Source organism: Chiloscyllium plagiosum, unplaced genomic scaffold, assembly GCF_037043375.1.
Source record: "Chiloscyllium plagiosum isolate Xiang-an unplaced genomic scaffold, Cpla_swu_hap1 HiC_scaffold_47, whole genome shotgun sequence".
Lineage (NCBI taxonomy): Eukaryota > Metazoa > Chordata > Chondrichthyes > Orectolobiformes > Hemiscylliidae > Chiloscyllium > Chiloscyllium plagiosum.
Genome location: NW_028270185.1, coordinates 8511637 through 8525805, shown reverse-complemented (window position 1 = coordinate 8525805; position 14169 = coordinate 8511637). Strand labels below are relative to the sequence as shown.

Genomic DNA, 14169 nt, shown 5'->3' with positions numbered 1-14169 from the left:
AGGGGAGAAAACGAGGCGAGGGGAGAAAACGAGGCGAGGGGAGAAAACGAGGCGAGGGGAGAAAACGAGGCGAGGGGAGAAAACGAGGCGAGGGGAGAAAACGAGGCGAGGGGAGAAAACGAGGCGAGGGGAGAAAACGAGGCGAGGGGAGAAAACGAGGCGAGGGGAGAAAACGAGGCGAGGGGAGAAAACGAGGCGAGGGGAGAAAACGAGGCGAGGGGAGAAAACGAGGCGAGGGGAGAAAACGAGGCGAGGGGAGAAAACGAGGCGAGGGGAGAAAACGAGGCGAGGGGAGAAAACGAGGCGAGGGGAGAAAACGAGGCGAGGGGAGAAAACGAGGCGAGGGGAGAAAACGAGGCGAGGGGAGAAAACGAGGCGAGGGGAGAAAACGAGGCGAGGGGAGAAAACGAGGCGAGGGGAGAAAACGAGGCGAGGGGAGAAAACGAGGCGAGGGGAGAAAACGAGGCGAGGGGAGAAAACGAGGCGAGGGGAGAAAACGAGGCGAGGGGAGAAAACGAGGCGAGGGGAGAAAACGAGGCGAGGGGAGAAAACGAGGCGAGGGGAGAAAACGAGGCGAGGGGAGAAAACGAGGCGAGGGGAGAAAACGAGGCGAGGGGAGAAAACGAGGCGAGGGGAGAAAACGAGGCGAGGGGAGAAAACGAGGCGAGGGGAGAAAACGAGGCGAGGGGAGAAAACGAGGCGAGGGGAGAAAACGAGGCGAGGGGAGAAAACGAGGCGAGGGGAGAAAACGAGGCGAGGGGAGAAAACGAGGCGAGGGGAGAAAACGAGGCGAGGGGAGAAAACGAGGCGAGGGGAGAAAACGAGGCGAGGGGAGAAAACGAGGCGAGGGGAGAAAACGAGGCGAGGGGAGAAAACGAGGCGAGGGGAGAAAACGAGGCGAGGGGAGAAAACGAGGCGAGGGGAGAAAACGAGGCGAGGGGAGAAAACGAGGCGAGGGGAGAAAACGAGGCGAGGGGAGAAAACGAGGCGAGGGGAGAAAACGAGGCGAGGGGAGAAAACGAGGCGAGGGGAGAAAACGAGGCGAGGGGAGAAAACGAGGCGAGGGGAGAAAACGAGGCGAGGGGAGAAAACGAGGCGAGGGGAGAAAACGAGGCGAGGGGAGAAAACGAGGCGAGGGGAGAAAACGAGGCGAGGGGAGAAAACGAGGCGAGGGGAGAAAACGAGGCGAGGGGAGAAAACGAGGCGAGGGGAGAAAACGAGGCGAGGGGAGAAAACGAGGCGAGGGGAGAAAACGAGGCGAGGGGAGAAAACGAGGCGAGGGGAGAAAACGAGGCGAGGGGAGAAAACGAGGCGAGGGGAGAAAACGAGGCGAGGGGAGAAAACGAGGCGAGGGGAGAAAACGAGGCGAGGGGAGAAAACGAGGCGAGGGGAGAAAACGAGGCGAGGGGAGAAAACGAGGCGAGGGGAGAAAACGAGGCGAGGGGAGAAAACGAGGCGAGGGGAGAAAACGAGGCGAGGGGAGAAAACGAGGCGAGGGGAGAAAACGAGGCGAGGGGAGAAAACGAGGCGAGGGGAGAAAACGAGGCGAGGGGAGAAAACGAGGCGAGGGGAGAAAACGAGGCGAGGGGAGAAAACGAGGCGAGGGGAGAAAACGAGGCGAGGGGAGAAAACGAGGCGAGGGGAGAAAACGAGGCGAGGGGAGAAAACGAGGCGAGGGGAGAAAACGAGGCGAGGGGAGAAAACGAGGCGAGGGGAGAAAACGAGGCGAGGGGAGAAAACGAGGCGAGGGGAGAAAACGAGGCGAGGGGAGAAAACGAGGCGAGGGGAGAAAACGAGGCGAGGGGAGAAAACGAGGCGAGGGGAGAAAACGAGGCGAGGGGAGAAAACGAGGCGAGGGGAGAAAACGAGGCGAGGGGAGAAAACGAGGCGAGGGGAGAAAACGAGGCGAGGGGAGAAAACGAGGCGAGGGGAGAAAACGAGGCGAGGGGAGAAAACGAGGCGAGGGGAGAAAACGAGGCGAGGGGAGAAAACGAGGCGAGGGGAGAAAACGAGGCGAGGGGAGAAAACGAGGCGAGGGGAGAAAACGAGGCGAGGGGAGAAAACGAGGCGAGGGGAGAAAACGAGGCGAGGGGAGAAAACGAGGCGAGGGGAGAAAACGAGGCGAGGGGAGAAAACGAGGCGAGGAGAGAAAACGAGGCGAGGAGAGAAAACGAGGCGAGGAGAGAAAACGAGGCGAGGAAAGAAAACGAGGCGAGGAAAGAAAACGAGGCGAGGGGAGAGAGAAGAGAAAAAAGAGAGAGAGAAGAGGAAAAAAAAAAAGAGAGAGGAGAGAAGGCCTTTGATAAGGTGCCACACGGGAGGCTGCTGAGCAAGGTGAGGGCCCATGGTGTTCGAGGTGAGCTACTGGCATGGATTGAGGATTGGCTGTCTAACAGAAGGCAGAGAGTTGGGATAAAAGGTTCTTTTTCAGAATGGCAGCCGGTGACGAGCGGTGTCCCACAGGGTTCAGTGTTGGGGCCGCAGCTGTTCGCATTATATATTAATGATTTGGATGAGGGAACCGGGGGCATTCTAGCGAAGTTTGCCGATGATACGAAGTTAGGTGGACAGGTAGGTAGTACTGAGGAAGTGGGGAGGCTACAGAAGGATCTAGACAGGTTGGGAGAGTGGTCCAGGAAATGGCTGATGGAATTTAACGTGAGCAAGTGCGAGGTCTTGCACTTTGGCAAAAAGAATACAAGCATAGACTACTTTCTAAATGGTGAGAAAATTAATAAAGCCAAAGCACAAAGGGATCTGGGAGTGATGGTCGAGGATTCTCTAAAGGTAAACATGCAGGTTGAGTCCGTGATTAAGAAAGCGAATGCAATGTTGTCTCTTATCTCAAGAGGGTTGGAATATAAAAGCAGAGATGTACTGCTAAGACTTTATAAAGCTCTGGTTAGGCCCCATTTGGAGTACTGTGTCCAGTTTTGGTCCCCACACCTCAGGAAGGACATACTGGCACTGGAACGTGTCCAGCGGAGATTCACACGGATGATCCCTGGAATGACAGGTCTAACATATGAGGAACGGCTGAGGATACTGGGATTGTATTCGTTGGAGTTTAGAAGATTAAGGGAGACTTAATAGAGACGTACAAAATAATACATGGCTTGGAAAAGGTGGATGCTAGGAAATTGTTTCAGTTAAACGAGGAGACTAGGACCCGTGGACACAGCCTTAGAATTAGAGGGGGTCATTTCAGAACAGAAATGCGGAGACATTTCTTCAGCCAGAGTGTGGTGGGCCTGTGGAATTCATTGCCCCGGAGTGCAGTGGAAGCCGGGACGCTAAATGTCTTCAAGGCTGAGATTGATAGATTCTTGTTGTCTAGAGGAATTAAGGGTTACGGGGAGAACGCTGGTAAGTGGAGCTGAAATGCGCATCAGCCATGATTGAATGGCGGAGTGGACTCGATGGGCCGAATGGCCTTACTTCCACTCCTATGTCTTATGGTCTTAAGGACAGATAGTGTACAGGTCAGCCATTGCTATTTCCCCTCAAGCCCCCAAAACGTCATCTTCCTGCAATTCCCACTCGGAGTCAAGAAATTCCCCCACCCCAATGTGGGTGCAGTACGTTTTAGCACAAAGGCTATTCGCTCCATCAACCGGACTAGCCTCGTTCTTGCCTTCCTCCCCACATTTGCCCAAAGCCTGTGAATCCTCCACTCTGACAACAATTCAACTATTTCTGTCAGTTCCCCTTGAAGTGAAGGAGCTGCCTGTGAATCCCACCACTGTCGAATTTCTACCCCATGCATCCAAGCTTGCCAAAATTTCACAAAAGGGAACAACAATTTATTCTGCAGGTGAAAAAAAATTACTGATCGGTTGTTAAGTCAACTGCGATTGGCCGAGGCATTGTGGTAGAGATTGCAGTAGGGAATTATTGTCCCTCCCACTTGCTTAATTTAAATAAAAAAGGGTACAACATATATTCCCATCTGCTTAGAGCTGATTGGTCCCAGCATCAAAACATTTGCAAGCTTGGCTCAGAAAAATAAGCCAAGCAAATCGCACCAGAATCCAAAAGCGTTGGCATTGGTTGGGGGCTTAACCCGACAGGATTAGAACGCCCCACTGATTTTCCTTTCGGAGGCCCACTGATAAGTGACCCCTCAGCCCACTCGGTACCTGCTGGTCCTGTTGGATTTTGCGGCCCACCACGCGGAAGGTGTTATTGCTCGGGTTGTGGTAGATGTGGACCCGGCTGAAGACTTGCGGCCCGTTACCCGACGGGACCCATTTCTTGTTCGCGTCATCGTAGAGCATGACCGTGGCCCGGGCCTGACAGATACTCGTCTCGCTGGAGGAAGTGGAATAGAAGAATTAATTAGCAGTGCGGCTCAGGAGACCAGAGAGCATTCCACATCCCCAAAAATCAAAGAGAGATTCATTGGCAGACACCATAGCTCGCTGCCAACCTGTTTTATGGGACACCACATGGAGGGAACGCGAATACGTTGTAAAGCCTAGTCATAGTATGATCGGATCATAAAGACCTTCACACATGTGTGGGGCATCTGGTCATACAATCATAGTACAGAAGAGGCCCTTCAGTCCATCAGCGCTGTACTGACAATAACAACTCTATGTCTGCACTAGTCCCTACTTTCCCACACTAGGCCGAAAGCCTTCAACGCTGTGACACTTCAAGCGCTCCCCCTTTTTAAACATTGTGAGGTTTCCTGCCTCAACTACTCTCCAAGGGACTGTGGCCCAGAACGCTCCCCTCCAGTCCTCTTGGTTAAATATTTTTTTTCTTAAATTCTCTCACACCTCCCATCTTTTACCGCTCCCCCCACCCACCCCACCTCACCTTGTTATTGACCTTTCAAACAGCCACTTCCTATCCACCCTGTCCATGCCCCTCAATTGTATACACCTCTACCAGGTTCCCCCTCTGCTCCAAGGAAGACAACCCAGGTTTATGGAATCCCTACGGTGTGGATGGAGGCCATTCGGTCCATGTAGTCTGCACCAATCATCAAGAGGACCCCACTCCCGCCTTATACTATCCCCATAACCCTGCATTCCCCATGGCTAACCCATCTAACCTACACATTCCTGAACACCATGGGTGATCTCCCATGGCCAATCCACCTACAAATCTTCTCACAAACTTTGAACAATCCACCTTTTCCTGCACAGACACGGGGAGAATGGCTGTCTGTGTGGAGTTTGCACAGTTGCCGGAGGCTGGCATCGAACCCGGGCCTCTGGCGCTGTGAGGCAGCAGTGCTAACCACTGAGCCACCGTGCTGCCCCTATCCCATCTTCTCTTCAATCTCCTTTGCCATCACAACCTTGGGCGGTGCCATATAACAATTAATCATCACACCATAGGTAGATGATCACATCACTGCGTCCTTGAGATGGGGAGGCTAGGGTCAAGGGGCACGGGGCACAGACAAGAGAGGAGAGGCAGTGACAGGAGACAGGCGGCTACACTAATGGAAGCTCCATTACGTGGCACTCCCTGCATTGACCTTCTGCCTACATTTGACCACCTACAGGGTGGTCAAGAAGGTGTTTAAGCATACTTGCTTTCATTGCTCACACCTTTGAGTGTAGGGGTCATGTTGAGGTTGTACAAGACATTGGTGAGGAGTACTGTGTCCAGTTCTAGTCACCCTGTTACATGAAGGATATTATTAAACTGGAGGGGGGGGGGTTTGGAAGAGATTTCCCAGGATGTTGCCAGGAATGGAAGGTTTGAGTTATGAAGAGAGGCTGGGGCTGTTTTCCCTGGAGCGTAGGAGGTTGAGGGGTGACCTTTATAGAGGTTTGTAAGATCATGAGGGACACGGATAAGGTGAATGGCAAGTGTCTTTTCCCTTAGGTGGGGGATTTCTAGGCACCTGGATGGGTATATGAATAGGAAGGGTTTGGAGGGCTATGGGCCGGGTGCTGGCAGGTGGGGACTTGATTGGGTTGGGATATCTGGTCAGAGTGGACAGGTTGGACCAAAGGGTCTGTTTCCGTGCTGTACATCTCTATAACTCTAATACCACACACATTCTTTAAGGAGAGAGAAGGAAGATTGTTAAAAAAAACTGAGGGACAATCTTTTTACACAGAGAGTGGCTCGAACTTTCAGAGGAAGTGGTGGATATGGGTACAGTTACAACATTTAAAAGATATCTGGATAGGAACAAGAAATGTTTGGAGAGAACATGGGCCAAGTTTAGTTTGGGGTTATAGTCGGCATGGATTGGGTGGACCGAAGAGTCTGCTTCCGTGCTGGGTGTTGCTCATAACTCACTATCTGGGGATGTGGGAAGTTTTATCACACAGACAGCAGTGGGCCTCACAAGCTGATGCAGGGAGCAGGAAGACGGATGGTTTATCAGTGAGTCAGAGGCTGACAGCATGTCATCACTGGGCTGACAGAGCTTAAATTGGAAGCAATTAACTTCGGTAACTTTTATCTCCATTCAGAAAAAAACAAAACACAGCAGAGAGGTCAAATATTTCCATTTTTGGAGATAGTGTTGAAGGCTTGGAGAGTTCTCCCCTGATATCTGTCTCTCTCTCTCTCTCGCCCCTGATATCATCAGCAAAAAAAAAAAAAAAATCAGGAGGAGGAGAGGTTGTGAACACGTCAACATCTGAACGCTGTGTAAATTCAGCTCAAGGTGCTTTACACGAGAAAATAATTTTAAAACTAAAAAGTTAGACATCAGGCCACGGGGGGAAATGACACGCGACACAGTCCACCATTTCCAAGAGCTACTGCTGTTGATCCCCCATTGCCACCTCGCACCTACAAATAAATCCAACGTTGGAGCAGACTGCCAGGTAGGAAACACAAAAATGGGCCACTCAGCCCCTCGAGGCTGCTCCACTATTCAACAAAATGGCTGACCTTCTACCCCAAACACCATTTCCCTGCACCATCCACTGACTCAGGGCTGTTTTCCCTGGAGCGTCGGAGGCTGAGGGGTGACCCAATAGAGGTTTACAAAATCATGAGGGGCATGGATAGGATAAATAGACAAAGTCTGTTCCCTGGGGTGGGGGGAGTCCAGAACTAGAGGGTATAGGTTTAGGGTGAGAGGGAAAAGATATAAAAGAGACCTAAGGGGCAACATTTTCATGCAGAGGGTGGTACGTGTATGGAATGAGCTGCCAGAGGATGTGGTGGAGGCTGGTACAATTGCAATATTTAAAAGGCATTTGGATGGGAATATGAATAGGAAGGGTTTGGAGGGATATGGGCCGGGTGCTGGCAGGTGGGACTAGATTGGGTTGGGATATCTGGTTGGCATGGACGGGTTGGACCGAAGGGTCTGTCCCCATGCGGTACATCTCTATGACTCTATGACCCCTTCAGTGGCTCAGTGGTTAACACTGCTGCCTCACAGCACCAGGGACCTGGGTTCGATTCCACCCTCGGGCGACTGTGTGGAGTTTGCATGTTCTCCCAGTGTCTGCGTGGGTTTCCTCCCACAGTCTAAAGATGTGTAGGTTAGTGGGGGAATTGGCTGCGGGAAATTGCCTCATATAGTGTCCAGGTATGTGCAGGTTAGTCTTGGGAAATGCAGGGTTACAGGGGGTGTGGAATGCTCTTCGGAGCATTGATGGGCCGAATGGCCTGCTTCCACACTGTAGAGTGTTTTGAATCTAAAAGTTTACGACCTCTGTCTGAAACCAAGTAGTATTGTTCAAAGTGACAGGCAGTGAGTAGCACCTGACAGAGGTTTAAAAAACATGAGGGGCATGGATAGGGTAAACAGACAATGTCTTTCCCCTGGGGTGGGGGAGTCCAGAACTAGAGGGCATAGGTTTCGGGTGAGAGGCGAAAGATATAAAAGAGACCCAAGGGGCAACTTTTTCAACCAGAGGGTGGTGCATGTATGGAATGAGCTGCCAGAGGAAGTGGTGGAGGCTGGTACAATTACAACATTTAAAAGGCCTCTGGATGGGTATATGAACAGGAAGGGTTTGGAGGGATATGGGCCGAGTGCTGGCAAATGGGACTAGATCAGTTGAGGATATCTGGTCGGCATGGACGAGTTGGGTCGAAGGGTCTGTTTGTATGAGAGATGTGCATCTCTATGTGGTAGAATTACCATAGATATGGGGACAACTTGGAATCTAAAATGAGCAACAAAAGAGGGAAATACAGTAAACCAAATCATAAATCAAAAGAAAAAAGAAAAATCAGTGATTGAATCGGAAAGACTCTACAAGGACAGAAAGAAAACAACCAATGAACAGAATAAAATATAAACAGATCGTTTATATAAAGAAAACGTTTTTATTTCCTCCAAAGTCTTTGGTACTGTCTGTTTGAACCACAGGTAAGCTGTATGGAGTCGGTTGGGGGGGGGGGGGAATGCGTAGGGTAGAGGGAGTCTGACCGAATGGTTCAGGGTCATTGTTCCATCCTCTGGAATGACAGGAATGCTCACTAAATAAACCAACGTCATGGAGGAACTTTGTTTGAACCACAAGCTAGAGTCTTCACTTTGCAATAAAATCCAGGAAGCAGAACAAACCAGCAACAGAGTACAGAGTATAACGTGGAGAGAAAGGGGGCAAAAGACCTGGGAAGCTGAATGAACCCTAATAAACTAACACGGGAATTTCAGTGAAAAACATGAGAGCTTTCATTCGTGAGAATATTTCATGGCATCATGCTCTGCCTAATCTACCCCCCTCCCCCCCCCCACCTCAATGGGATTAAACACCAGGAGTGGGGGAACCTTGTTGACCTACAGTGCCCAAGGAATGGTGGGTATATTCAGCTTTCCAATCCAGGCTGGGGTAGCAACCACAGCTCGCCCTCCCATCGCAGAGTCAGAGAGCCGTAGGGTTTGAGGCCTACTCCAAGGTTTGAGTCAACACTCCCCTTGGTGCAGCATTGTCTGAGGTACCACAAAACCAAGCAGCCGTCAACCTGCACTCCTGAATAGCCTCAGGCGTGGAGAATATCCCACATTTGGAAACTACAAATATCCCAACCCCAATCTAGTCCCACCTGCCAGCACATGGTCCATATCCCTCCAAACCCTTCCTATTCATATACCCATCCAGATGCCTTTTAAATGTTGCAATTGTACCAGCCTCCACCACTTCCTCTGGCAGCTCATTCCATAAACGTAACACTCTGAGAAAAAGTTGCCCCTTAGGTCTCTTTATTTTTCCCCTCTCACCCTAAACCCATGCCCTCTGGTTCTGGATTCCCCGACCCCAGGGAAAAGACTTTGTCTATTTACCCTATCCACGCCCCTCACGATTTTGTAAACCTCTATAAGGTCACCCCTCAGCCTCCGACGCTCCAGGGAAAACAGCCCCAGCCTGTTCAGTCTCTCCCTGTAGCTCAGATCCTCCAATCCTGGCAACATCTTTGTAAATCTTTTCTGAACCCTTTCAAGTTTCACAACATGTTTCCGATAGGAAGGAGACCAGAATTGCACGCAATATTCCAACAGTGGCCTAACCAATGTCCTGTACAGCTGCAACATGACCTCCCAACTCCTGTGCTCAATACTCTGACCAATAAAGGAAAGCATACCAAATACCTTCTTCACTATCCTGTCTACCTGCGACTCCACTTTCAAGGAGCTATGAACCTGCACTCCAAGGTCTCTTTGTTCAGCAACACTCCCTAGGACCTTACCATTCAGTGTATGCTAAGATTTGCTTTCCCAAAATGCAGCACCTCAGTATAGTTTTTACCTCTGTAGTCCCTCCGGTTTGCTGCGCTGTCAGAGTCACACCACACAGAAACAGGCCCTTTGGCCCACCATGTCCATGCTGACCAACAAACCCCAATCTACCTAATCCCTCAATTTTGGGCACCTCAATCCAACTCCTCCCTCCCACCCCCCAACCAACCACCTCCTCAGGGGAAACAAACCCAGTCTATGCATTCACTCCTTTTTTTTCGCTAGTTATAAAATGTTTCAAATCAAACACAAATGAAGAGGAACAGACACAAAAGCCTACTAATTTATCTTTACAGAACACTAGGAGGTGGAATGCCATTTCATCATCAGTTCATAGAATCCCTACAGTGTGGAAGCAGGCCATTCAGCCCATCAATACAACACCAACCCTCTGAACAGCATCCCACCCAGACCCACCATGTCCCTGTAACCCAACATCTCCCATGGCCAATCCACCCTAACCTGCCCATCTTTGGGCTGTGGGAGGAAACCGGAGCACCTGGAGGAAACCCACACAGACATTCACCCGAGTGTGGAATCGAACCTAGGTCCCTGGCACTGTGAGGCAGCAGTGCCAACCACTGAGCCACTGTGCCGCGTAGTCTGTCACACCTATGCTGGATCTTTGAAAACGCTGAGAGAGTTCAATCCCAGAACACTGCAAATTCCTCTTTCCCAAGCCTTTACCCAACTCCCTTTCGGAAACTTTCAATTCAATCCACTTCCCGCTAGCCCCTTCAGGTGACGCATCCCAGACTGCGATGCCTCACGTTGCCGGATTGCCGACTGAAGCTTTGCACTGTCCTTTTTGTTTGTACGATCCCGGTCACCGAACGGCTGAGCAGGCGTCTGTACGATTCAGACCGTGCCAGCGCTTGACAGCAATTTCTGTAGCATCAACAAAGACTTTGATGGAGAGCTTTGTTGACTGTCCTGAGAGATCAGGACCGCCCCCCGCCCCCACTCCCAGAGGGAATACTCTGCACATCACCACGACTACCCAACACACCCCAGCAGATGCAGGACGGACGGGAAGGGATCAAACTGAAACAGAGGACAACATCTCCAGCCTGGGAACTTTGAGATCCACCCTGGAAAAATAATAGACCGAGGGTGGTGAGGCACTAGAAATTGACTTTGCAAATCCTTCAGAAGGAGGGGGTGGACTGTGGCAAACTGGGAAAATATCAGACAGATCTGCAAGACCAAGAGCTGGTCAGACAGGATGGCATGGCAAATGCAATTTCCGGAATGCTGCTAAGTGCCCCCAGCCATGTACACTGATCAGCATGTTCGATTGGAGGAATCTAGTAACATCGGTCAACACACTTGGAGCAGAGATACTGGACTGTATTAGAGTTCAGCTCTCTCTACTCCTTCCAAACTGACAGTAAAGCTCCCTCTACACTGTCCCCATCAAACACTCCCAGGACAGGGACAGCACAGGGTTAGATACACAGGTTTTGTGGGCGGCACGGTGGCACAGTGGTTAGCACTGCTGCCTCACAGCGCCAGAGACCTGGGTTTGATTCCAGCCTCGGGCGACTGTCTGTGTGGAGTTTGCACGTTCTCCCCGTGTCTGCGTGGGTTTCCTCCGGGTGCTCCAGTTTCCTCCCACAGTCCAAAGATGTGCAGGTTAGGGTGGATTGGCTGCGCTAAATTGTTAGGTAAGGGGTAAATGTAGGGGTATGGGTGGGTTGTGCTTCGGTGGGTCGGTGTGGACTTGTTGGGCCGAAGGGCCTGTTTCTACACTGTAATGTAATCTAATCTAATACAGAGTAAAGCTCTCTCTACACTGTCCCCCATCAAACACTCCCAGGACAGGGACAGCACAGGGTTAAATCGAGAACTGTTCCCTTAAGAGAGCCACTTTCTCATTCCCCCCATCCGCCTCTAACTGCCATCACGTTAATTGTGGATCATTTACACTGACACACAGACCACGACACCTTCCACGTAACTCACTGAGAACCCTTCCAGCCAACGGGAACTTGCCTTCCCTCAGCTGGGGAGGAATTGGAAGAAAATTCCAGAAGATAAAGAGGTCATCTGAAAACACACATGGAATCGTGGGTAAACCCACAGCAGGGGCACTGCAGCGGTTCAATATGGCGGCTTACCCCCACCTTGAGGGGCAATTAGAGACAGGCAATAAATACTGGGGAGAAAGTGAGGTCTGCAGATGCTGGAGATCAGAGCTGGAAATGTGTTGCTGGAAAAGCGCATCCAGGGAACAGGAGAATCGACGTTTCGGGCATAAGCCCTTCTTCAGGAATAAATACTGGGCCCAGCCAAAGCCAGTATCCCATTAATGAAGAATTTATTTTAAAATGTAGCTTAAAAAAACATTTGATTTTCCACATTTTTATTTAAAAAGCGAATTGACTTTTAATGTTTGTCTGCTTCAGTAAATAAAAAAGGTTCAGATCCTGACCCCAATCGTTCCAGTCATAAGCAGCCCTTGGGTGTTATTTTTGACTCTGTGATGATCTCCTGACCTTCCATCTGCAGCACCGTCAAGTCCAGCTATTGCCAGTTCCTTACATTGTCTGTCTAACACCAACCCTGCATCGTTCCCCCCCCCCCCCCCCCCACCCCCTCATGCCAACTATGGCCTGCTGCTGCTGAATTGTAAATTCACGCCCCTCAGCCGGAATATTCCGGTACACTCTTGGCCGCTTTCCCATACTCTAACCCCAGAGCTTAGCCAAAAACCTTTTAAAACCGTTAGTCGTAGGAGCAAAAGTAGGCCATTCAACGAGATCACTGATGATCTGATAATCCTTAACTCTACTTTCCTGCCTTTTCCTCAATCTCCCTTCCTGATTAAAAGTCTCCTCGGTCTCAGCCTGGAATATTCTTAATACCCCAGGGCTCGACAGCCCTCTGCAGCAAAGAGCTGCACAGATTGACTCCCCCTCAGAAGAAATTCCTCCCCATCCCGGTCTTCAATGGGTGACCCCTTACTCTGAGATGGTGCCCCTCTGGGCCTAGACTCTCCCACACGAGGGGAAACACCCTCCCCACATCTCCCCCCTGTCAAACCCCCTCAGAATCTTGTACACTTCAATAAGGTCGCCTCTCATTCTAAACTCCAACAAGTACAGGCCCAAATAGACTCAACCTCTCTTCATAAGACAATCCCTGCATCCCCAGGATCAACTGAGTGAACCTCCTAGCTATGAGGAGAGGTTGAGTTGGTTAGGTTTGTTTTCATTAGAAAAAGGAGATTGAGGGGGGGGGACCTGATTGAGGTCTACAAAATCATGAAGGGTATAGACAGGGTGGATAGAGATAAGCTTTTTCCCCAGGGTGAAGGATTCAGTAACGAGGGGTCACACTTTCAAGATGAGAGGTGAAAAGTTTAAGGGGAATACACACGGCAAGTACTTCACACAGAGGGTGGTAGGTGTCTGGAACACATTGCCAGCAGAGGCAGGCACGGTAGATTCATTTAAGATGTGTCTGAACAGATGCATGAGTAGGTGGGGAGCAGAGGGATACAGATGCTTAGGAATTGGGCAATAGGTTTAGACAGTGGATTTGGATCAGCACAGGTTTGGAGGGCCGGAGGGCCTGTTCCAGGGCTGTAAATTTTCTTTGTTCTTTGGATGCTGCCTGCGGTTTGTAAAAGACACAGGGTGTCTGAGTCACATTAAACAATAAATAAGTCTCTGCATTATCAATAAAAACCTCTCAGAAACTGAAGCAGCAAGAAATTAGCTTATAAGTGGCTTGCTGCACGAATAGAGGGAGCTTGTGGGCTGGAGGCCAACCTGTTCGAAACCATCGGAGAATCATACAGTACACAACAGGACATTCGGCCCATTGAGTCTGTACTGCTCGAAAGATATTACCAACTCATGAGTCCCACTTTCCCACACTAGGCCACAGCCTTGAGCATTTCAAGAGCTCACCCAAATACAGCAAACGTTTATTAACCAGATCTGTGGGAACAGGATCAAATATTCTGGATAAAAATCGAAAGGGAGGCAGTAGAGCAAAGCTTCGAGACATTAACATCCCTCCAAAATATATAAAAAACATCAACACACCTCCGAACATCAATGTCAAAACACACACTGAGTAACAGAAATGTAATTCAGGGGGGATGCACATCACTGATATACTTTATTTACAGCATTAATAGATCTTAGAATCCCTACAGTGTGGAAACTGGCCCTTCAGCCCAACAAGCCCACACCGACCCTCTGAAGAGTAACCCAGCCAAACCTATTCCCCTACCCTAATATTTACACAAACTAATGCACCTAACCTACACATCCCTGAACACTAGAGGCAATTTCCCATGGCCAATTCACCCTGAGCTGTACACCTTTGGACTGTGGGAGGAAACCCACGCAGACACAGGGAGAATGTGCAAACTCCACACAGACAGTCGCCCGAGGCTGGAATCGAACCCGGGTCCCTGGAGCTGTGAGGCAGCAGCGCTAACCACTGAGCCACCGTGCCACTGACATCCCAGT

General features: G+C 50.4%; 1 protein-coding gene across 2 annotated transcripts in view; it reads right to left on the bottom strand.

The window, feature by feature from the left end:
- vaspb (vasodilator stimulated phosphoprotein b) overlaps positions 1-14169 on the bottom strand; it is a 73629-nt gene that overhangs the window by 29411 nt on the left and 30049 nt on the right. For both annotated transcript variants that reach the window (XM_087983987.1, XM_087983986.1), the window contains exon 2: positions 4140-4311. In XM_087983987.1, coding sequence (XP_087840113.1) covers positions 4140-4311 — 172 coding nt within the window. The remainder of the gene's footprint in view (positions 1-4139; positions 4312-14169) is intronic.